The 25,570-nt window shown below is 43.8% G+C and overlaps 1 protein-coding gene across 2 annotated transcripts; it reads left to right on the top strand.

Annotated features, from left to right (window-relative positions):
• The first annotated feature begins 15,980 nt into the window (after positions 1–15,980).
• Positions 15,981–24,467, top strand: ARMCX4 (armadillo repeat containing X-linked 4). 2 transcript variants are annotated; one of them, XM_040264945.1, is made up of 4 exons: positions 15,981–16,058; positions 16,400–16,480; positions 16,762–16,852; positions 17,332–24,467. In XM_040264945.1, exon 4 carries the CDS (start codon positions 17,341–17,343, stop codon positions 24,283–24,285), a length of 6,945 nt encoding a protein of 2,314 aa, XP_040120879.1. In that variant the 5' UTR covers positions 15,981–16,058; positions 16,400–16,480; positions 16,762–16,852; positions 17,332–17,340; the 3' UTR covers positions 24,286–24,467. The 2 variants fall into 2 exon arrangements, with proteins under 2 accessions (XP_040120879.1, XP_040120878.1); XM_040264944.1 differs by having other exon boundaries at positions 17,196–24,467.
• Positions 24,468–25,570: the final 1,103 nt, after the last annotated feature.

The following is a 25,570-nucleotide window of genomic DNA, read 5'->3' as shown; positions in this document are numbered from 1 at the left end:
CTGAAGTTATTGATATTTCTCCTGGCAATCTTGATTCCAGCTTGTACTTCATCCAGCCCAGCATTTCTCATGATGTACTCTGCATATAAGTTAGATAAACAGGGTGACAATATACAGCCTTGACGAACTCCTTATCCTATTTGGAACCAGTCTGTTGTTCCATGTCCAGTTCTAACTGTTGCTTCCTGACCTGAATTCAGATTTCTCAAGAGGTCAGATGGTCTGGTATTCCTATCTCTTTCAGAAATTTCCACAGTTTGTGGTGATCCACACAGTCAGGCTTTGGTATAGTCAATAATGCAGTGAGTGAGTGAAGTCACTCAGTTGTGTCTCACTCTTGGCGACCCCGTGGACTGTAGCCTACCAGGCTCCTCCATCCATGGGATTTTCCAGGCAAGAATACTGGAGTGGGCTGCCATTGCCTTCTCCAGGAAATCTTCCCAACCCAGGGATTGAACCCAGGTCTCCTGCATTGTAGGCAGACGCTTTACCCCTGAGCCAGATGTTTTTTTTGGAACTCTCCTGCTTTTTTGATAATCCAGCAAATGTTGGCAATTTGATCTCTGGTTCCTCTGCCTTTTCTAAATCCAGCTTGAACATCTGGAAGTTCAGAGTTCACATATTGTTGAAGCCTGGCTTGGAGGATTTTGAGCATTACTTTACTAGCGTGTGAGATGAGTGTAATTGTGCGGTGGTTTGAGCATTCTTTGGCATTGCCTTTCTTTGGGATTGGAATGAAAACTGACCTTTTCCAGTCCTGTGGCCACTGTTGAGTTTCCCAAATTTGCTGGCAAATTGAGTGCAGCACTTTCACAGCATCATCTTTCAGGATTTGAAATAGCCCAACTGGAATTCCATAACCTCCACTAGCTTTGTTCGTAGTGATGCTTTCTAAGGCCCACTTGGCATCATATTCCAGGATGTCTGGCTCTAGGTGAGTGATCACACCATCGTGATTATCTAGGTCTTGAAGATCTTTTTTGTATAGTTCTTCTGTGTATTCTTGTCACCTCTTCTTAATATCTTCTGCTTCTGTTATGTCCGTAATATTTCTGTCCTTTCTTGTGCCCATCTTTGAATGAAATGTTCCCTTGGTATCTCTAATATTAGATCTCCAGTCTTTCCCATTCTATTGTTTTCCTCTAATTCTTTGCAGTGATCACTGAGGAAGGCTTTCTTATCTCTCCTTGCTATTCTTTGGAACTCTGCATTCAAATGGGTATATCTTTCCTTTCCTCTAGTTTTTGGTTCTCTTTTCACAGCTATTTGTAAGTCCTCCTCAGACAGCCATTTTGCTTTTTTGCATTTCTTTTTCTTGGAGATGATCTTGATCCCTGTCTCCTGTACAATGTTACCAACCTCTGTCCATAGTTCATCAGGCACTCTGTCTATCAGATCTAGTCCCTTAAATCTATTTCTCACTTTCACTGTATAATCGTAAGGGATTTGATTTAGGTCATACCTGAATGGCCTAGTGGTTTTCCCTACTTTCTTCAATTAAGTCTGAATTTGGCAATAAGGAGTTGATCTGAGACACAGCTCCTGGTCTTGTTTTTGCTTTCTGTATAGAGTTTCTCCATCATTGGCTGCAAAGAATGTAATCAGTCTGATTTTGGTGTTAGCCATCTGGTGATGTCCATGTGTAGAGTCTTCTCTTCTGTTGTTCGAAGAGGGTGTTTTCTATGACCAGTGTGTTCTCTTGGCAAAACTCTATTAGCCTTTGCCCTGCTTCATTCTGTACTCCAAGACCAAATTTGCCTGTTACTCCAGGTGTTTCTTGACTTCCTACTTTTGCATTCAAGTCCCCTATAATGAAAAGGACATCTGTTTTGGGTGTTAGTTCTAAAAGATCTTGTAGGTCTTCACAGAACCATTCAACTTCAGCTTCTTCAGCATTACTGGTTGGGGCATAGACTTGGATTACTGTGATATTGAATGGTTTGCCTTGGAAACGAACAGAGATCATTCTGTCATTTTTGAGATTTCATCCAAGTACTGCATTTCAGACTCTTTTGTTGCCTCTGATGACTACTCCATTTCTTCTGAGGGATTCCTGCCCACAGTAGTAGATACAATGGTCATCTGAGTTAAATTCACCCATTCCAGTCCATTTTAGATTGCTGATTCCTAGAATGCCGATGTTCACTCTTGCCATCTCCTGTTTGACCACTTCCAATTTGCCTTGATTCATGGACCTGACATTCCAGGTTCCTATGCAATATTGCTCTTATAGCATCGGACCTTGCTTCCATCACCAGTCACATCCACAACTGGGTGTTGTTTTTGCTTTGGCTCCATCTCTTCATTCTTTCTGGAGTTATTTCTCCACTGATCTCCAGTAGCATATTGGGCACGTACCAACCTGGGGAGTTCATCTTTCAGTGTCCTATCATTTTGCCTTTTCATACTGTTCATGGGGTTCTCAAGGCAAGAATACTGAAGTGGTTTTGCCATTCCCTTCTCCACTGGACCACATTTTGTCAGAACTCTCCACCAAGACCCGTCCATCTTGGGTCGCCCCATGCGCATGGCTTAGTTTCATTGAGTTAGACAAGGCTGTGGTCCATGTGATTAGATTGGTTAGTTTTCTGTGATTGTGGTTTCAGTGTGTCTGCCCTCTGATGCCCTCTTTCAGTGCCTACTGTCTTACTGGGTTTTCTCTTACCTTGGATGTGGGATATCTCTTCATGGCTGTTTCAGCAAAGTGCAGCCACTGCTCCTTACCTTGGACGTGGGGTATCTCCTCACGGCTGCTGCTACTGACCTTGGACGTAGTATATCTCCTCTCGGCCACTCGCTGCTACAGAGCCGCGCAGCTACTAGCAGGCTGCTAATTCGAGAAAGGAAATATCTCAAAACTTAGAGACTGGCACCAGGCCCCTCTCCCACAACATGCATTTTGAGATAACATTGGCACAAGGTGAGTTGCTTGGGACCATAAAATGATTGACTTGAATCTTGAAGAAAGGCAGGTTTTTAAGCAAATATATAGTTTCATTAGCATAGATTAAGAGAATAATTGTATGAGTAAAACACTGGTTTGTTGAGCCATTATAGGTTCTGAATCTCTTAAGTGGAACCAATTTGAAGAAAGACAGAGTCTAGGGTAAATACATAGTCATTAACATAGTGTAAGAAAAACATTTCCATAAGAAAAACACATTGGTTAGCTCAAGGTTTGGGAAAAGTTAAGTCAGATGGAATCAGGTGTCATCATGGCAACACAGATTTTTTAAAGAAACCTTTAAATTTTGTATAGAGAAAGAAAACAACCTGACGCCTGCAGTTTGTTTCCTCCTGCCGCTTAAGAGAGATGAGAAATGGCTGACCCTTGCAACCTATTTCCTCCATTTGGAGATGTCTAGCCTTCCTGCCTGTTACCCTCTCAATACCATTAGGCTTTCAAGGCAAATATACACAGACAAAAAAGCACAAGCTTGCAAATCACAGATGGGAGTAGGGAATGCAAACAAGGAGTCAAGTATCAAATTCAGAAGCACTTTATGTCGGACAGTGTCGTAAAATTATCTATCTATATTAGATTTTAATAGTGTCTAGGATGAATTTTGCAATCTCTATGGTGACCACTAAAATAACAGTAAAAATGTATCATCAATAAGGTAATAGAGAGGGAAAATACAATTTAAAAAATATTAAGCATCTTTCTAAACGATAACCCTCTATGCGAGACAGCAAAAGAGACACAGATGTATAGAACAGTCTTTTGGACTCTGTGGGACAGGGAGAGGGTGGGATGATTTGGGAGAATGGCATTGAAACATCTATAATATCATATATGAAATGAATTGCCAGTCCAGGTTCGATGCATGATACTGGATGCTTGGGGCTGGTGCACTGAGACGACACAGAGGGATGGTACGGGGAGGGAGGAGGGAGGGGGGTTCAGGATGGGGAAGATGTGTATACCTGTGGCGGATTCATGTTGATGTATGGCAAAACCAATACCACATTGCAAAGTAATTAATCTCCAGTTAAATAAATTTATATAAAAAATAAAAGATTAAAAAAATAAAGTGCATTTCCCGAATACTAAAAAAAAGAAAATTTAGCAATCCAAAAAAGAGCATGAGAAAAGAGAAAGAGCAATACAAAATAGACAGAACAAATAATCAAATAATGAGATGGTGATTTAAGCCCAAATATACCACTAATTTATTGGTAAACATGCTAAATATTCCAATCAAAAGACAAAACTTGTCAGTGGATTTTTTAAAAAGTTACGATTTGCTGCTTAGAAGAGATTCACTTTCAGTATCAAGCCACAGAAGGCTGAAAGTGGAAAAATGGAAAAACCTATACCATGCAAATATTAACAAGAGAAATCTGATGTAGCAATGGCGATATCAGATAAAGCAGCTTTTAAAGCAAGGAGCATCAGTAAAGATAAAAAGGGACATTTAACAGTTGTTAACATTTTATTTTATAAGTATATATATATATATCCATCTAGAGTTTTCCTTGTTTATATATATGTGTGTGTGTTTATACACATGTATTTGAATAAAAACCCATAATATACATATCATCCCTTTACCTATTTTTACTTAAAAAAATGTATATCATAAATGTTTTTCTGCTGAAAACTTTTGGTTCTGTTATAGTTTGTGAAGGCAACACTGTACTCTATGATATGACAGTATCATGACTTCTTTAACCTATTCTCTATTGAATGTTCAAGTTGTTTAGCATTATAAATAACACTGCAGTGAGCATTTTTATGAATATATGTTTGTGCATTTGTTTTATCATTTTGGCAGAATGCTGTTCCAGAAATTAAATTCTTGGATTCAAAGGTATACACAGTTTAAAAACGTTCTAATATACATTCAACAAACTTTATTAGTTTATGCTCCTGACAATTAGGTAAGTGCTGGCAAAGGTTAAAAAAAAACTGAAGCAACATAAAAAGACCATGAAAAGGGAAAACTTTAAGTAAATTAGGTTAAATTTATGTAATAAGGCTGACAAAAAGATTGAGGTCTGCATATCCTGATGGGAAGATACTTAGGGCATGTCACTATTTGCTTATTTTCTGTTAAACTATGTGTTTATTTGTCACTGTGTGCAAATTCCACAAGAATACATTCTAGTACAACATTCAAACCCAGAAAAAGCATTAGTACCGATTTAATGCCACTGTCCTCATCAAAGCACAGTTACCTCCCCAGTTTATAAACTTTTTAAAATGCTTTCCTACACATTACACATACATGTCTTATTAAAATATATAAACAGGTCTCTTCAGTGAGTGATGCTGGAAAAACTGGACAGCTACATGTAAAAGAATGAAATGAGAACATTCTCTAACAACATATACAAAGATAAACTCCAAATGATTTAAAGACGTAAATGTAAGACTGGATGCTATCAAATTCCTGCAGGAAAGTGTAAGCAGGGCACTCTTTGACATAAATCACAGCAATATCTTTTGGGGATCTGTCTCCTGGAGTAATGGAAATAAAAACAAAAATAAACAAATGAAACCTAACTGAACTTAAAACCTCTTGACAGTAAAGGAAACTGCTGACAAAATGGAGACAGCCTACAGAATGGGAGAAAATACTTGCAAATGAAGTGACCGTCAAGGGATCGATCTCCAGAGTATACAATGGTTCTTGCAGCTCAATATCAAAAAACAAACAACCCAATCACAAAATGGGAGGAAGATCTAAATAGACATTTCTCCAAAGAAGTCCTTTTGGGTGGCTAAAAGGCACATGAAACAATGCTCAACATCACTAATTGTTCAGTTCAGTTGCTCAGTCGTGTCTGACTCTTTGTGACCCCATGGACTGCAGCACATCAGGCTTCTCTGTCCATCACCAACTCCCGGACCTTACTCAGACTCATGTTCATGGAGTTGGTGATGCCATCAAACCATGTCATCCTTTGTTGTCCCCTTTTCCTCCTGCCTTCAATCGTTCTCAGCATCAGTCTTTTCTAATGAGTCAGTTCTTTGCATCAGGTGGCCAAAGTATTGGCGTTTCAGCTTCAGCATCAGTCTTTCCAATGAATATTCAGGACTGATTTCCCTTAGGATTGACTAGTTGGATCTCCTTGCAGTCCGAGGACTCTCCAGAGTCTTCTCTAACACCACAGTTCAAAAGCATCAATTCTTCAGTGCTCAGCTTTCTGCATAGTCCAACTCTCACATACATACATGACTACTGGAAAAACCATAGCCTTGACTAGACAGACCTTTGTTGGCAAAGTAATGTCTCTGGTTTTTAATATGCTGTCTCGGTTAGTCATAACTTTCCTTCCAAGGAGCAAGCGTCTTTCAATTTCATGGTTGCAGTCACCATCTGCAGTGATTTTGGAGTCCAAAAAAAAAAAAAAATAAAGTCTGTCACTGTTTCCACTGTTTCCCCATCTATTTGCCATGAAGTGATGGGACTGGATGCCATGATCTTAGTTTTCTGAATGTTGAGCTTTTAGCCAACTTTTTCACTTTCCTCTTTCACTTTCATTAAGAGGCTCTTTAGTTCTTCGCTTTCTGCCATAAGGGTGGTGTCATCTGCGTATCTGAGGTTATTGATATTTCTCCTGGCAATCTTGATTCCAACTTCTGCTTCATCCACACAGAGTAATGATGTACTCTGCATAGAAGTTAAATAAGCAGGGTGACAATATACAGTCTTGATGTATTCCTTTCTTGATTTGGAACCAGTCTGTTGTTCCATGTCTAGTTCTAACTGTTGCTTCCTGACCTGCATATAGATTTCTCAGGAGGCAGTTCAGATGGTCTGGTATTCCCATCTCTTTAAGAGTTTTCCACAGTTTGTTGTGATCCACACAGTCAAAGGCTTTGGCATAGTCAATAATGCAGTAGTAGATGTTTTTCTGGAACTCTCTTGTTTTTTCGATTATCCAACAGATGTTGGCAAGAGAAATGCAAATCAAAGGTACAATTAGGTATCATCTCACACTGGTCAGAATGGCCATCATCAAAAAAATCTATAAATAATAAAATGCTGGAAAGGGTGTAGATAAAAGGGAAACCTCCCACAACTGTTGGTGGGAAAGTAAATTCATACAACCATTATGGAGAACAGTATGGAGGTTCCTTATAAGCTAAAAATAGAGTTACCATGGAATCTTGCAATCCCACTTCTGGGCATCTATCCAGAGAAAAATCATAATTTGAAAATTTAATGCACCCCGATATTCATTGCAGCACTATTTACAATAGTCAGGACATGGAAGCAACCTAAATGTCCATTGACAGAGGAATGGATAAGAAAATGTGTTACATATCTACAATGGACTATTAGCCATAAAATAGAATGAAATAACATCATTTGCAGAACATGGGTGGACCAGAGATTATCATACCGAGTGAAGTAAGTCAGACAGAGAAAACAAATCTATGATACTGCTTATATGCAAAATCTTAAAAAATGATATAAATGAATTTATCAACAAAACAAAAATAACTTAACTGCTGACAGTCCAGCAGTTAAGACTCCATGCTTCCAATGCAGGAGGCATGAGTCTGATCCCTATTCAGGGAACTGAGATCCCACATGCCATGTGGCATGGCCAAAAAATAAAACACAACAAAAACATATTTTTAAAAAAACATAGAGTAGTTACAGATGTAGGAAACAAACTTATGGTTACCAGGGGGAAAGAGGGGAGAGGGATAAATTGGGAGATTGGGGTTGATATATATACCATACTATATATAAAATAGATAACTAATAAGGATGTACTGTATAGCACAGGGAACTCTTCTCAATACTCTGTAATGATGTACATGGGGAAAGAATTCCAAAGAGAGTGGATATTTGTATATGGATGACTGATTCACTTTGCTGTACAGCAGAAACTAACACAACCTTGTAAATCAACTATATTTCAATAATTTTTTCAAAGTCTACAAATAATAAATGTTGGAGACAGTGTAGAGAAAAAGGAACCCTCCTACACTATTGGTTGGAATGTAAGTCAGTGCAGCCACTATGGATGTCGATGCTATGGGGAGGGAGGAGGGAGGGGGGTTCAGGATGGGGAAGACGTGTACACCTCTGGCAGATTCATGTTGATGTATGGCAAAACCAATACAATATTGTAAAGTAATTAACCTCCAATTAAAATAAATAAATTTATATTAAAAAAAACCCAGAACTAGAATCAGCATATGATTGAGAAGTTCCACTCCTGGGCATATACCTGGAAAAATCTATAATTCAAAAAGATATATGCAGAGCAGCACTATTCACAACAGCCAAGACACGGCAGCAACATAAGTGTCCATCGACAGATGAATGGACAAGAAGATGTGGTACAGATACGCAATGCAATAGTATTCAATAGTAAAAAAACGAGTGAAATCCTGCCATTTGCAGCAATATGGATGGACCCAGAGATTATCCTACTAACTGAAGTAAATCAGATAAAGACAAATATCATATGATATCACTTATATGTGGAATCTTAAAAAAATGGTACGAATGAACTCATTTACAAACAGACTCACAGATATAGAAAACAAACTTATGGTTACCAAAGGGATGTAGAGGGATAAATTAGGAGTTTGGGATTAAAACATGCATACTACTACTTATAAAATGGCTTCCCCTGTGGCTCAGTGGTAAAGAATCTGTCTGCCAAGCAGGAAATGAGATTTTGATCCCTAGGTTGGGAAGATTCCCTGAAAACAGAAATAGCAACCCACTCCAGTGTTCTTGCCTAGAGAATCCCATGGACAGAGAAGCCTGGTGGGTTATAGTCCATGGGGTCACAAAAGAGTCAGACATGACTTAGTGATTAAGCAACCACAACAATATATGAAATAGATAACAATCATACCTTCTGTATAGCACAGGGAACTATAGTCAATATCTTATAATAACCAACAATGGGAAAGAATCTTAAAAAGAACATATATATATCTCAATTTGCTATACACCTGAAACTAACACAACATTGTAAATCAACTATATATATATATATATATATATATATGGGATCATATTTAAAATGCTGTTTCACAATTCCCTTTTTTGTGTGTGTGTGTGCCATGAGGCTTGGATCCTAGTTTCCTGACCAGGAATTGAACCCACACCATAACAGTGAATGCAGAGATTTCTAATCACTGGACTGCCAAGGAATTCCCCAATTTCTTTTTTTTTTCCACTTAAAATTATATCTCAGAGAGCTTATACATATATTGTGTATGAACCAGTATACATAATGTTGCTTTATTCTTTTTAACTGCCGCATACTCTTCCACAGCTTGTTTACATGGTTGCTTATTTACTTCCACCTTCATCCCCCCATTGATGTACATGAAATTGTTCTGAGTCTGGAGCTAATAAAAATAAGGTAACAATGAACAACCTGATATGTACAGCTTTGCCCACAGGTGGTCTTGCTTTAGGATATTCTACTACAAAAAAAAAAAAAAAAAGTTCAACTCCAGAAAGACTAGGCAGTTTACACTGCCCTCAAGTACATGACAGAACCACTTTCTCCATGTTCTCGTGCACACTGTAAATTAGTAATTAGTGGCAATATAGGATGTTTAAAAAAGTAAGAGATGATTCTTTTAACTCACATTTTGTATGTAGTAGTATGCATGTTTTAGTCCCAAACTCCTAATTTATCCCTCTACACCCCTTTGATAACCATGTTTGTTTTCTATATCTGTGAGTCTATTTTGTAAATGAGTTCATTTGTACCATTTTTTTCCCACACATAAGCAATATCATAGTTTTTCTCTGTGTTACTTACTTCACCCAGTATGATAACCTCTAGGTCCATCCAAGTTACTGGAAATGACATTATTTCATCCTATTATGTGGCTGAGTAATATTCCATTGTAGATATGTACCACATCTTCTTTGTCTATTCATTCGCCTATGGACATTTAGGATGCTTTCATCCTAAATGAATAGTCCTGGCTATTGTAAACAGCACTGCAATGAACATTGGGGTGCATTATTCCTTTCAGTACATGCTTGGGACTAGAATTTCTGGGTCATATTTAGAATCCCCATGGACAGAGGAGCCTGGAGGGCTTAGTCCATGGGGTCGTGAAGAGTCAGATATGACTGAGCGACTAAGCACACACACGGTGGCTCTGTTTCTTAGTTTTCTTTAAGAAACCCATGGCCACCCTCTCCACCATTTATTGTTTGTAGATGTTTTTGATGGTGGCCATTCTGACCACTGTGAGATGATACCCCATTGTAGCTTTGATTTGCATTTCTCTAACAATTAGTGACGTTGAGCATCTTTTCATGTGCCTTTTGGCCATCCAAAAGGACTCCTTTGGAGAAATGTCTATTTAGATCTTGTGATTGAGTTGTTTGTTTTTTTGATATGGAGCTACAAGTACGATTTGTATACTTTGGAGATTAATCCTTTGTCGGTCACCTCATTTGCAAGTATTTTCTCCCATTCTGTAGGCTGTCTCCATTTTGTCAGCAGTTTCCTTTACTGTCAAGAGGTTTTAAGTTCAGTTAGGTCTCATTTGTTTATTTTTGTTTTTATTTCCATTACTCCAGGAGACAGATCCCCAAAAGATATTGCTGTGATTTATGTCAAAGAGTGCCCTGCTTACGCTTTCCTGCAGAAGTTTTATAGCGTCCGGTCTTACATTTACGTCTTTAAATCATTTTGAGTTTATTTTTGTGTATGTTGTTAGAGAATGTTCTCATTTCATTCTTTTACATGTAGCTATCCAGTTTTTCCAGCACCACTCACTGAAGAGACCCGTTTATATATTTTAATAAGACATGTATGTGTAATGTGTAGAAAAGCATTTTATTATTTTATTTTTTTACTTTACAATATTGTATTGGTTTTGCCATACATCAACATGAATCCGCCATGGGTGTACACTTAAAAAGTTTATAAACTGGGGAGGTAACTGTGCTTTGATGAGGACAGTGGCATTAAATCGGTACTAATGCTTTTTCTGGGTTTGAATGTTGTACTAGAATGTATTCTTGTGGAATTTGCACGCAGTGACAAATAAACACATAGTTTAACAGAAAATAAGCAAATAGTGACATGCCCTAAGTATCTTCCCATCAGGATATGCAGACTTCAATCTTTTTGTCAGCCTTATTACATAAATTTTTTTCCCTTTTCATGGTCTTTTTTTGTTGCTTCAGTTTTTTTTTAACCTTTGCCAGCACTTACATAATTGTCAGGAGTATAAACTAATAAAGTTTGTTGAATGTATATTAGAATGTTTTAAAAATATGTATACCTTTGAATCCAAGAATTTAATTTCTGGAACAGCATTCTGCCAAATAAAACAAATGCACAAACATATATTCATAAAAATGCTCATTGCAGTGTTATTTATAATGCTAAACAGCTTGAATATTCAATAGAGAATAGGTTAAAGAAGTCATGATACTGTCATATCATAGAGTACAGTGTTGCCTTCACAAACTATAACAGAACCAAAAGGTTCCAGTGGAAATATATTTATGATATATATTTTTAAGTAAAAATAGGTAAAGGGATGATATGTATGAATTTTTTATCCAAATACATGTATATAAATGAACAGGGAAAACTCCAAATGGATATATATACTTATAAAATAAAATGTTAACAGCTGTGAAATGTCTCTTTTTGTCTTTTCTGATGCTCCTTGCTTTAAAATATACTTTATTTGATGTTGCCATTGCAAGATTTTTCTTGTTAATATTTTCATGGTATATCTTTTTCCATTTTTTCACTTTCAGCCTTCTGTGGCTTGATATTGAAGATGAATCTTTTCTAAACAGCATATAGTTATTTTTTAAAAAATCCAGTCTGACAAGTTTTGTCTTTTGATTGGAATGTTTAGGCTGTTTTCCAGTAAATTAGAGGTATATTTGCACTTAAATCTATAATCTTATTATTTGATTATTTGTTCTGTCTATTTTGTATTGCTCTTCCTCTTTTCTCTTGCTTAGTAATTTTTAAATTCTGTTTTCCCTCTCTATTACCTTGTTAATTATACTTTTTTCACTGTAATTTTAGTGGTCACACTAGACATTACAAAATTTATTAAAGTCTAAATATAGATAACTTTACCACACTGTCCGACATAAAGCACTTCTAAATTTAATACTTGATTCCTTTCTTGCATTCCCTACTCCCATTGTGATTTTGAAGCTTGTGCTTTTTTGTCTGTGTATACTTGCCTTGAAAGCCTAATGATATCAGTTCTACATTTCAGTCCTTTTTCATAACATAGGGGTTTTTATTGATGAACATTTTATGTTTCATTTTTTAAAATCTTTGCAAGCACTGCAAGAGATACCCTATTGTATGTATCTTTTGTGAAACTGTGTTAGGCTGGCTAAACTCCTAAGAATTGCTTAAAGAATCTGTGGGATATCAGATTTTGCCAAATTGCTCTCCATAAACAGGCTGCATCACAGCATCTGCATCCAACAGAGTGTGGAAGTGTCCATTTCCCCATAAACCAGTCAACAAAATTATCAAATTTCTAAATTTTGATACTCATAGCTGAAACAGGGCAACACATAGTGGTTTGGATTTGCATTTCTTTGAAGTTGAGTCTTTTTTTTTTCGTATGTTTATCGGTCACTGGTATTTCTTTTCTGCAAACAAATCCATTCGAGTCTTTGGCACACTTTTTATTGGGTTGTCATGTTATTAATGATCAGTAAGAGTTTTTAGATTATTGCAAATGAGCTGTTTGACATTATGCTCCTGGGTTTTTTGTTTGTTTGTTTGTTTTTAAATTTTACATAAGTTTTAAATGTCTTTATAATGAATTTCTAAATGTTTCCCTCTGATGGAAAGCATAAATTGGTCACAGTCTAATGAGTTCTGAAAAGCCATTATGGGTCTAAGGCACTCTGGGCATCCTAGTTCACCTCCTGAAAAGGCCTCCCCTACACAGGGGCCCCTCACCCAGGGAGCTTCCTTCTGGGTTGTCAGATTTCGATGTTCTAAGAGAGAGGTTGCCTGAAGAGTTTATATTTAGTGTAGGACTCCCCAGCCCAGACAGCTGGATGTCTGGGGAGTAAATTCTGCAGACTTTGTCCCTACCTTATGGGATTATTTTGAGGGGCTTGTATAGATGGTACAATGAAATTGTAACAGAAGGCAGAGGGTGAAAAAAAACCTCTTTTTTCCTGGCATCACTGTTTGGGATCCTGTGAACTGTGCCTTTTGTGAGAGAAAAAGGACATGGATTTCAAGGGTATTGCCCATAGACCTTTACCTTGGCCACAGGCCCTACCCATTATCTCTACTGGAAGGTGCTGAACAGTGTATATTCCTGCCACTCGGGGACCTACAGCGCATGAAAGGCAGATAGTGGCGCTGTCTCACCACTGTCATGGTCTAATGAAAATCCACCTGCTGAGCCTCATTTCCATTAGTGGGATAGCACAGTTGGTCCTTTCCTGGGTGTGATGAGACTCATTTGATTACAGGCTTATGCAAAATCCCAATTAAACTCCTTGAATGGAAAACAGGTTAATCTGGGAAGTCACTGTGTTTTCAGGCACTCCTGGGTTCATCAGCCAGGAGTCATCTATGAAGTTCTAAGACACCTGATGGAAGATCATCAATGAAGCTAGAATTTCAAAAAGTTGTAAACCTTTTGTGCAAAACTGCTAAGATTGGACAGCTGAATGTCCTTCCAAAGACGAATTTATAGGTCCCATTGAAAACCTACTGGTTTCGTTTAGGAAAACTTTATATTTAAAATGTTAATAATCACTAGTCTGTTTTCAAAGCTATGAAATAGTTTACAGCAACTAGAAAGCATTCTTAATGTGGCATAAATGAATGAGTCTTTTGTTATTTTTACAACCTAATTTGTAAATGTCAAAAGAAAATGGCTTGACGCCATTTCCTCATTACAAAAACAATGAATGTGACGTAAAAACGGGAAAAAAAGGGGCACAACAAAAGAAAGTTAAACCTCTCCGTGCGCTCTCTACTCCCCTTCCTGACACCCCTTCCCTGGCCCATGTAGGTGCGGCAACTCCCTAGGGCAACTGTCTTAGAGACAGTCCTCAGGGAAGCTGCAGAAAAGGCCGGAGCCAAGGCCTGGAGGTGGAAGGGGGGATGCAGACCCTCCCTGGTAACAAGAGAAGGGCAAACTCCAACCGCAGGGAGATGATGCCACTTGTGGGCTCTCAGATTGGAGGGAAACGAGCTGAGTGACGGGGCCTCGCGCACAGCTGGGTGGAGGGGGAGACCGTGCGTGCGGAGGTGGAGGGGAGGGTCCTGTTGAACTCCCCACCAGCCCCTGGGAGGGGGGATCGGAGGGTGAGCTTGGCGGTGACGCGGGGCCCTCACGTGACCGCGAGCTGCAGAGCGACGCAGCCTTCGGTGCAGTCGTCACTCCTGTCTGGGTACCAGCTCCCCGCTCCCCTGCACACGGCGGGCTGGCATCGGGCCCCGCGGCAAGCGGAGCAGGTAAGGGCCCCGCGCACAGAAGCCAGAGCGGCAGCGGACTGCCAACCCCGGAGCTGGCCTGGGGATGGGGGAGAAAGCGGCTCAAGTTCCCGGAACCTTCGCTCGATTCTCCCAAGCCCTGCTTCTCCTGCCTAAGTCTGTGCTGGGGAACCCGGGGCTTTGACAGAGCGGATGGTGGGGGGAGTGTCTCAAGAGGGAAATGCAGAGGTTGAGATGTTCCTTCTTCTCTGACTCTAATCACTGATCGCACACGTCCGCTCTGCTTCCTGCTAGTTTCAGTGGAAGGGACACGCCGCCACGGTGGCGTTTGCAGAGAAAATGGTGGGCCTTAGTGGCTGGACGGCGAGGTTGGTGCGGGTGGCGTCTCGCAAGGTGCGCAGGGACGTTTGATAACCGGGTTCCTGAATCCAGAAAAACGAGAATTGGGATCTGCGTCCTGGGTGCTAGTCCAAGCGCTCAGTGCCTTTTCCTCTCTCCTGTCTGACGACAGTGATTTGTGGGGCAGTGTTTGTGGCGAGGCGAGGGAAGAAGAAGAGCAAACTGCACAGGACCTGCGGAGGTTAGTGTGGGTACGGACACTCGCTGTGAACCGTTGAAGTGCTATATGAATATTCTCTATGACAGGAACTTAGGCGCCGCTATCTGGATGGTATATAGGGTGGCTCTATAGGGGACTTGTCTAAACTGTGTTTACTTACCAATCTTCCCAAGCTTGGGCTTTTTAACTTAAAGTGTATGTTGAAGACCAATAAAGACAGCAACTTTTCTATGGATGCTTTTTTTTTGCACCTCAGATAATACTGCGAAAATACAAATTGCTGTCTCAAAGAACTACTTTTTTTTTTTTTTGAGATAACCTTTGCGGGGGAGGGATGGAGATTTTGCAGAAGCAAAAGCCCCAACACACATCCTGTCGCTTTTGTTGGAGACTGCTAGAGATGGGTTTAAGGAGAAGTAGATGGCAGTAGGCTGTCATTCTAGAGTATACAATCTAGGGGCCTCCATCTGTCTCCCTGTTTTCCAGTTTTCCAGATTCTTCCACCTGTTGGCACAGGTGAAGGAAATGATAGACTGGGGAGAAGCCCTAAAACCCTACAGGTGGTTTTAGAATAATTCGCCTCTGTTGCTCCCCTTTTACCTGCCTCCCTTTTCTACCCTGCCTGTTTCAGTGCTGGAGAAGCCCTAGGTTTTGTTCGCCAGAGAACAGGTGTCTAAATCCAGATTGTTGTTGTTTGGCCACCAAGTCGTGTCTGACTCTTCTGCAACCCCATGGGCTGTAGCCAGCCAGACTCCTCTGTCCATGGGATTTCCCAAGCTAGAATACTGGAGTGGATTGCCATTTCCTTCTCCAGGGGATCTTCCTGACCCAGGGATTGAACCCAAGTCTCCTGCATTGACAGGCATTGGCAGGCAGATACTTTACCACTGAGCCACCAAGCCACCAGGGAAGCCCAGTAAGGCGGGTACTGGGACCCATGTTTTAGATGCTGAAATGTCATAAGTACTCACCATTTACCTTTCTTTTTTTCTCTGTTTGTTCCTAGGTCTTCTCATAGGGCAACAGTAGGGCTCTTTACCACTGAAAGCAAAGGAAAGTGGGAGACTGGCCTGGAACTGTGGAGGTTGGTGTGAAGATGGACAGTGCCTGGGGTTAACAAGAGAGGGTGGCCATGTAAGATGGCTGAGACTTGAGAGAGTGTCGGTGGAGGGTTCTTCCACTTCTGCACTCTGCCAGGTTTCCCCAGTGTTGCCATCCTCCCTGCTGATATCAGTGCAGGACATGGTAGGAACATTGGGGTAAGGGTGGGCTGCAGTGGGACTGAGAGAAGACTTGAGAGGGTGGATCATATTAGCAAATTGGACATGGGGTCTCACAAGGCAGGGACTGGAGTCAGGGATCAGGGTACTTGTCCATTCTGTGAAGGATCTGATCTCTAGTACCTGTTTGTTTACTTGTCCACAGCTGGGTCTACAGGTCTGAAAGGCTTGAGATCACTGGAAGCAAGGAAATAAGGAGGAAATGATTCCTGATCAGTATATGCTGGTAAGAGGATGGGGAGTGCCCGGGTAGACATCTAAGGTGGGTTGTTGGAGGTGAGTGTCTATCTGAAGGTATCCAGTGTCCAGTCTGGAGGATACTTAGCCTCCCCCTTTTCCAGGCACGCTCCTCACCATCCCTTCACTTACCCCACACCTTCACCTTTATTGTGATAACAGGGAATGGGGTGAATTGAAGAGGATAGAGAGAGGTTTGTTAATAATATATGTCATGGTAAACAAAATCTTCACTCCCGTCTGTTTCTCCATCTGTCTGTCTGTTTCTAGGTCCACAGATCTCATGAGTTTATAGATCTCCTTTAGGATATACCTCCAATCAAGAGAAGGAAAGAGGAGGGAACTGCCTTGATCATTACAGGTTGGTATGAGGGTGGGGACCTGTGGGAGTGGTGACCAGAGTAGGTCCAGTAAAAATCAGGGTGTGAGGGCTTCAGTCTACCATCCATAGTCAGTGCTACCACCATCCTTTCCACTGTTCATTTGATGTAAGAAAATGTGTATGGAAGTACCCTGGGGGAAATTGTTGGGCACTGGGAAAGATGGAGAGGAGATAAAATAAAAGGAATGGAAAGAGAATTTGCTAATTATCCTCTTCTCCCACAAAGCACATCATTTTTACACTTCCCTATTCTGTGTATCTGTCTGTGTGATGCACAGAATTAGAAGAGAAACTTTAGCCAGTTTCCTTCCTCCACTTCTAGGTCCATCTCCAGTGGCAGCTCTGGTGGCCTTTGAGTGGCTGAAGACCAGCACCCTTGCAGGGTTACATGCAGACCTACTACCCTCTTTTCCCAGTCTAATTGAGCCCTTTTGTATCTTGTTCTTGCCTTCATCAAGGGTGATTACATGGGTCGCATTCAGGAAGTGGGCTTGGTGACTGCAGGACTGATGTTCTGGGCTGGTGCCTGCTACTGCATTTACAGATTAACCAAGGGAAGAGCCCAGAGTGTGAGGCGACTTACCAGAAATGGGTCCAAAGTCAAGATGGAGACTGTGGCTGGGATACAAAATCAGACCTTGGCCATGTGTGAAGCCATGGTTGGGACAGAGATTGAGACTAGACCCAAGCCCAAGATCGGAGCAGAAGCTGGAGCAAGAGATAGGTCTGGAGCTGAAGCAGAGACTAGGGTCACTGCTGCAGACAGAAGCAAAGCCTATTCTCAAGCCAAGGCAATGGCTGAGGCAGAGACAGAGACCCAATCTGAGGCCAAAACGGTGGCTGGAACAGTGATAATAACAGAGGCAGTGATTCTGACTGACGCCAAAGCCAGTGAAGTGGCCATGAGAGAGGCAGTGACCCAAACTGACTCTGGGTCTGGGAAACTAATTAAGAAAGAGGCAGTGACCCAGACCAAAACTAAGGCTTGGGCACTTGCTACTAAGGTAGAGACCAAGAAAGAAGCAATGACCCAGACCAAAGAAGAAGCTCATATATTGGCTGAAAAAGAGATAGAAATGAACAGAGTGGTGGTGACACAGAACGAGGCCTTGGCAGTAATCAGGGAAGTGACCAAGACGGGCACCATAAACAAGATCAGAAGTGTGGCTGACACCAAGGCAAGAGCCCTGGAAGAGACTGTGAGTGTGGCTAAGACTCTGTCTGAGGTCTGCTCTGGTATCTCAGTTGATGCTCAGGGAAATCCTAATTTTGTGTCTGAGGCAGAAGCTGGAGCAGTCATGAAGCCCTGTTCACTGTCTCAGGCTGTGGCCGAGATCCAGATTGACAGCATTCTTGGTACTGAGGTTGAGGCCAAGGGGAATTGCAAAACCATGTCTCAGGCAGGGTCTTTGGCAGATATGAGGGCTTCTGCTCAGCCTCAAGTTGTAGCCAAGGCCCAGACTGAGGCCATGCTTGGGGTGGCAGTTGATGTAGGGGGTAATACCAAGGCCATGTGTGAAGCAGGGGTTGGGGCAGATACAAGTGTTTCTCCACAATCTCAGACTGTGGCCAAGAAACAGGCTGAGACAGTGTCTGGTGCCAGGGTTGATGACAGGGCAAATACCAGTGTCATATCTAGGGCAATGATGGGAGCTGACATGACGGCTGCCACACAGCCTCTAGTTGTAGCCGATACTCAGATTGAATTTGCACCTGATGCCTTGGTTAAGGGTAGAGGCGGTCCCTATGCTGTATCCATGGTGAGGGCTGGAACAGACACTGAGTCCCATATGCAGCCTCAGCCTATGATCTGTGTCCAGGCTGATGCCGTGCCTGATGACAAGGTTAAGGCTGAAGGCAATGCCAACACCAAGTCTAAAGAAGAAGCTGGGACAGACAGAAAGGCACAGTCTCAGACTTCCACCAAGAGCCAGGCTGAGGCTCTACCTACCACCAGACGTAAAGCTAGGAGCAAAGCCAAAGGCAAGAGTAAGGCAGGGCTTGGAATAGAGATGAAAACCTGTGCACAGCCTCAAGCTGGGGTCAGGGCCCAATCTGATGTTTTCCCTGATTCCAGAATTGATGGCAAGGGTGATCCTGATGCTATTTCCGGGGCAGGGGCTAAGGCAGAACTGAGGGCCTCTGGTGAACCTCAGGATATGGCCATTTCCCAGAGCGAGGTCTTACCTGGTGCCCAGAATAAGGTCCAGGACAATCCCAATGCTGTTTCTAAGGCAGAGACTGGGTCAGATACAAAGAGCTCTGCTCAGTCCCAGGCTGTGGCCAGTTCCCAGGGGGAAGCCTTGCCTGGTGTCAAGAAGAAGGCTCTGGGCAGTGCCAGTGCCGTGTCTAAGGCAGGGGCTGGTCCAGATGCAGAGGGCTCGGCCCAGCCTCCGACAGATGCAGTAGGCCCTGCCCAGCCCCAGGCTGTGGCCAGTTCCCAGGGTGAGGCTTCGTGTGGTGTCAAAAATAAGGCTCGGGGCAATGCCACTGCTGTGTCTAAAGTAGGGACTGGACAGGATACAAAGAGCTCTGCCCAGCCCCAGGCTGTGGCCAGTACCCAGGGTGAGGCCTTGCTTGGTGTCAAGAAGAAGGCTCGGGGCAATGCTGGTGCTGCGTCTAAGGCAGGGGCTGGGCCAGATACCACAGGCCCTACTCAGCCCCAAGCTGTGGTCAGTTCTCAGGGTGAAGCCTCACCTGGTACTAAGAATAAGGTCCGGGGCAATCCCAATGCTGCATCTAAGGCAGAGGCTGGGTCAGATGCGAAGGCCTCTGCTCGGCCCCAGGCTGTCGGCAATTCCCGGGGTGAAGCCTTGCCTGTTACTAAGAATAAGGCCCAGGGAAATCCCAATTCCATGTCTACAGCAGGAACTGGGCCAGATGCAACATGTTCTGCCCAGCCTCAAACAGATACAACAAACACTGCCCAGCCCCAAGGTATGGTCAGTTCTCAGGGTGAGGTCTTGCCTGGTGCCAAGAATAACATCAGGGGTAATCCCAACAATTTGTGCAAGGCAGAGCCTGGAACAGAGGCTGGAGCAGACCCTGTGGGCTCTGCTCAGCCCCAAGCTGAGTCTGATTCCCCAGGTGAATCCTTGCCTGGTGCCAGAAGTAAGGTCTGGGGCAATCCCAGTACTGTGTCTAAGGTGGACTCTGGACCAGACACCAAAGGCTGTGTTCAACCACAAGCTGCAGCCAGTTCCCAGGGTGAGACCTCGTATGGTACTAAGAGGAAGGCTCGGGATAGTGCCAGTGGTGCATCCAAGGCAGGGTCTAAGCCAGATACCAAGGGCTGTGTTCAGCCCCAGGCTACAGCCAGTTCCCAGGGTGAGACCTCGTGTGGTACTAAGAAGAAGGCTCGGGGCAGTGCCAGTGCTGCGTCCAAGGCAGGTGCTGGGCCAGATGCAATGGACTCTCTGCAGCTGCAAACAGATACAACAGGCTCTGCTCCGTCCCAGGCTGTGACCAGTTCCCAGGGAGAGGCCTTGCTTGGTGCCAGGAGTAAGGTCAGGGGCAATCGCATCACTGAGTCTAAGGGAGAGGCTGGAGCAGGTATGGTGGGCTCTGGCCAGCATCAATCTTTAGCCCATTCCCAGAGCAAGACCTCGCTGGGGTCAAAGGACAAGGCTAAGCATAAGTGCGAGTCAGAAGCCGCGGGAGATGTCTCTGTAAAGCCCAAGGCTAAGGCCATGCCCACTTCAGAGAGTGAAGGTGGGGCAGGCCCTCAGGCCTGCACAAAGTCTCAGTCTAAGGTCCACGACTACTACTGGAATGGGATTGGCGTTGAGGACTGGGTTGCTTCAGAGCGATGGATCAAATTTAGGTTTCAGGCTAGGGATGGATACTGGGAGAATAGCACGTCCTGGGCTGATGATGAAAATGAAGCCAATACTGAGTCCTGGAGTGTGGCTAAGAGTGAGAATGAGGTTGGTGTTCAGTCCTGGGCTGGAGCTGGGGACCAGGCCAGTGGAGGGTTCTGGGCTGGGAGTCATGCCAGTCAACAGTCCTGGCCTGGGGCACAGGCCAATGGAGGTTACTGGGTAGAGGCTACAGACAGGACTGTTGGAGGGTCCTGGACTGTAGCTGAGAACCAGGCCAGTGGGACTTCTTGGGCTGGCACTGGGAACCAGGCTGTTGTGGTGCCCTGGACTGGAGCTCAGGTGAGTGACAGTTCCTGGGCTGGGGGCCAGACCAGCGGGGTATCTTGGACTGGGGGAGAGGCCATTGGAGTATCCTGGGCTGTGGTTGAGAACCAGGCCAATGGAGCATCCTGGACTGGAGCTGAGGCACAGGCTGGTGGAAGGTCCCAGGATGGGGCTGGGATTCAGGCCAATGGAGCCTCCTGGGCCCAGGCTACAGGTGGGAATGTGGTTAACATTGGGTACTGGGCTGTGGCTGTGGACCAGGCTACTGGAGGTTCCTGGATTCTGACTAGTGACCTCTCTGGTGGTGCAACCTGGGTTGGGACTAGTGATCTGGCCAAGCCTAGACTTGAGGTTCAGGCCAGTGAAAATGTGTCCTGGGCTGGGACTGGGCTGGGGCCTGAAAACCAGTCCAGTGGAAAGGCCTGGGCTGTCACTGCCAACCAAGCCAGCGGAGGGTCTGGGCTAGCATCTGTGGATCAGTCCAGTGGTGTGTCCTGGGTTACAACTGGAGAACAGGCCAGTGGAGGGGCTAGGGCAGGGATTGTAGGCCAGTCCAGTGTTGGGTCCTGGTCTGGCACTGGGAACCAGGCCAGTGAAGGATTATTGGTTGGGACTGTGGAGCAGGCCAGTGGGGGTTCCTGGACTGGGACTGGTGATCAGTCTCATGGTGGGTCCAAGCCTGGATTTGAGGATGGACTTCATGTCAGTGAAGAAGGTTCTTTGGCCCGTGCTGGTGGTCAGGCTGATGGACAGTCTAGGTTGGGACCCGAGGACCAGCCCAGTGAAGGGTCCTGGGCTAATTCTGGGGACCAAGCCAGTGGAGGGTTCTTGGTTGGAGCTGCGGACCAGGCCAATGAAGCATCTTGGGTTGGACCTGGGCATCAGGCTGGTAGTGAGGCAAAGCCTAGGTATGAGGATCAGGCCAAATCTGGAAGAGTATCTTGGGCTGACAGTGCAGGTCAGGCTAGTGGAGGGTCTATACTGGGGCCAAGGGACCAGTCTGTTGGAGATTCCTGGGCTGCTATTGGAGACCAAGCCAGTGGAGGATCCAGGCCAGTGCCAGAGAATCAGTCCAGTGGATGGTTCTATGCTTGCAGTGGGAGTCAGGCCAATGCAGCAGGGTCCTGGGGTGGGGCTGCTGACCAGGTGGTTAGAGGGCCTGTGCTCGAGCCCATGAACCAGTCCAGTGGTGGGTCCTGGGCTGATACTGGGAGTCAAGCCAGTGGAGGGTCTTGGGCTGGGGCTGGGGCTCAGGCTGGTAGCTGTTCCAAACCTGGATTTGAGGATCAGGCCAGTGGTGGAGTGTTCTGGTCCAGTGCTCAGGACCAGGCCATTGGAGGGTCTAGTCCAGGGCTTGCAGACCAGGCCAGTGGTGGGTCCTGGACTGGCACTGGGAGTCAGGCCAATGAAAGGTCCTGGATTGTGACTGGGGATCAAGGCAGTAGCTGTTCCAAATCTGGATTTGAGGATCAGGCCAGTGGAGGAGGCTCCTGGGTTGGCACTGAGGGTCAGGCTTGTGGAAAATCCTGGACTGGATCTAAGCCTGCGAATGAGGCCGGAAGAGCATCTAGCATGGGGCCTGAAGATCAGGCGAGTGGAGGGTCGTGGATGAGCCCTGGAGATCAGCCCAGTAGAAAGTCTCAGGTAAGAGCTGGGGTAGAGGCCAGGGAGGGATCCTGGTTTGGAGCTGGGAGTGAGGCTAGCACAGGGTCTTGGTTCTGGAGAGGGGAAGAAGTTTGTATTGTATCTAGTCCTGGGGATAAAAACGAAGCCAGTATTAAATCCAGCTCAGTAGTTGGGAAAGAAGCCATCACTGGTTCCAGATTTGGGGCCGAGAACAAGGCCAATATTGGGTCCTGGATGAAATCTGATGAGGCTGCCTGTATGGATTCCTGTTTGGGAGCTGAGGCTGGAGCTGTGGCTGGAGCTGAGGCCAGGCAGGAGTCTTGGTTGTGGGATGGAGATGTAGCCACTACAGGGTCTAGGCTTGGGGCTAGGGCAGAGGCTAGTGGGCGGTCCTGGACTTTGGCTGGAGATGTAGATGAGGATGAGCTAAGTAGAGCATCCAGCCCTGATATTGAGGAGATCAGTTTAAGGTCCTTGTTTTGGGCTGACAGTGAGAACAGTAATGCAGTCAGATCCAAGTGTGAGAAAGATGTCAGTTTTGAGCATGGGGCTAGACATAAGGTTAGCAACAAGGACAAGTTGGAGGCTGCTGGTGGAGTCGATGTAAAGTCTTGTTCCTGGGATGGTAAAAGAAACAGAAGTGAGGATAAATCTGTGCCTAAGACTAAAGCCAAAAAGACATCTGAGTCAAGAGTCTCATGTCCGTCCATGGTCCCTGGGGCAGGAATGGGGTCATGGGCAGGAGCCATGATCTGGACAGAAATGAAATTTCCATACCAAAATGAGTCTTGCTTCCCACCTGAAGATGAACTCAGAAAGCAGATTAGGTCTGGGGAGAAAACTCAGCCCTGGGTTTGCCGTTGTAAACGTGAAAATAACATGGATCCACGAGAGCTTGAAAAACTCATTTGCATGATTGAGATGACTGAAGATCCTTCTATTCATGAAATAGCCAATAATGCTCTATATAACAGTCGTGATTACCCATTTTCCCATGAAATAATTCGTAATGCAGGTAGAATCTCAATTATTGAAGGCTTGCTTAATAATCCCTACCCCAGTGTTAGGCAGAAGGCTTTAAATGCACTGAATAACATCTCAGTGGCTGCTGAAAACCATAGGAAGGTTAAAACCTACTTAAATCAAGTATGTGAAGACACCATCACCTATCCCTTGAATTCAAATGTGCAGCTGGCTGGACTGAGATTGATAAAGCACCTGACTATTATCAGTGAGTATCAGCATATGGTTACAAATTACATTTCAGAGTTTCTTCGTTTGTTAACTGTGGGAAGTGGAGAAACTAAAGACCATATTTTGGGAATGCTTTTAAATTTCTCTAAAAATCCCTCTATGACAAAGGACTTGCTCGTTGCCAATGCACCAGCATCACTGATTAATATCTTTAGCAAGAAAGAGACAAAGGAGAATATTCTTAATGCTCTTTCACTATTTGAAAATATAAATTACCATTTTAAAAGAAGAGCAAAAGTATTTACCCAAGACAAGTTCAGTAAAAATTCCCTTTATTTCATATTCCAACGCCCTAAAGCATGTGCCAAGAAGCTTCGCATCTTAGCGGCGGAATACAATGATCCTGAAGTGAAAGAGAGAGTTGAGCTGTTTTTAAGTAAACTATGATTGGCTGTAATTTTCCAAACAAATGTGAGTAATATTTTGGTTTTGCAGCTTGGAAGTAATGCACATTGTAAATCGCATTATAATTTCTGAAGTGATGTTGCTTATGATGGTCGATAGCTGGGCCATTTTATGAACACCAGATGAATTCAATCTTGTACTGAAAATACATGTGTTGATTTTTACCTTGTCTGGATTGAGATATTTTTGGTATGCTTCATGAGCAGAAACTGAACTGATTCTTCATAAGTAATCTTTGGTCCTTTGTGTGGACTTACGTTTATACATTTGAGACTTTATTTTTATGTCATCAATAAAGTTGTGTGTTTTAAGCAGAAAAAATAGCCATATCTTTGTCCTTGAAGCCATGATCTATTTGGAGAGGCAAGATGTATGGAAACACAAAGGTACTAGCAGCATGTTAGAGCCTCTGGTCTTGGCCAGCTGTTTCCTATTAGTGCTTAAAGGCAACAGAAACTTCCGTGGGCAACAGTGTTCAGGGAAACGTTTACAGAGGAGGGGGCACTTAAGTAGGCTGGGCATGAAGGATGGGCTAAAAACAGGGCAGAAGGGCATGGGAGAAGGGAGGAGTAATGGGAAGAAAGGCATGGAGGAGGTAATTTTGCTCCACAGAGGAGGCTGGCCTGCCTGGAATACAAAGTGTGGGGAGGGGGTAACGGGAAATACGGTCTAACAGTTGGGGTGAGTCCCATGCATGGAGGGATTTCTAGATGGAGGTGTCTATATAATTACTCCACCCACCCCTGGGAGACACCAAGCCTTTCGTGGCCAGAGGAATGACAGGATGAAAGGGAAATTATGTGACTGGCGTGTGCAGAATGGGTCAGAGTTGGGGTGGGGACAGGGGTAGCCACTGGAGATTGAAGCATCACTTAGGAAGCTACCACCATAGTTCAGGCATACATGCTAGAGGTATGAAATTTCACTGATGACCGTGGGAGTGGTAAGGGGAGGAAGGAAGCGAGAGATGTTTTGAATGAAGAAGTGCTGCAACCTATCCTGGGAACATACAGAAAGGGACAATTTTATTGAAGGGTCCTGAGGGCATTTGATAGAAAAACATCCTCTTTTTTGTCCAACTCTGGTATCTGTGGGAGTGAATACAGTAATTATTATTTTGATTTTATGAGAAAATATAATAGAAGAAGGGCCTCCCTGGTGGCTCAGTGGTAAAGAATCCACCTGCCAATGCAGGAGACACAGGAGATACGGGTTCAATCCCTGGGTCGGGAAGATCCCCTGGAAGAGAGCATGGCGACCCACCCCA

This window comes from Oryx dammah, unplaced genomic scaffold (assembly GCF_014754425.2).
Source record: "Oryx dammah isolate SB20612 unplaced genomic scaffold, SCBI_Odam_1.1 HiC_scaffold_23, whole genome shotgun sequence".
NCBI classification, from domain to species: Eukaryota; Metazoa; Chordata; class Mammalia; order Artiodactyla; family Bovidae; genus Oryx; species Oryx dammah.
Note: the sequence above shows the minus strand (reverse complement) of the source record. Positions and strands in the feature narration are given on the sequence as shown.

Bases quoted from the DNA above. Each gene is read 5' to 3' on its own strand.
- ARMCX4 (XM_040264945.1), top strand. From the start codon at position 17,341: ATGGGTCGCATTCAGGAAGTGGGCTTGGTGACTGCAGGACTGATGTTC.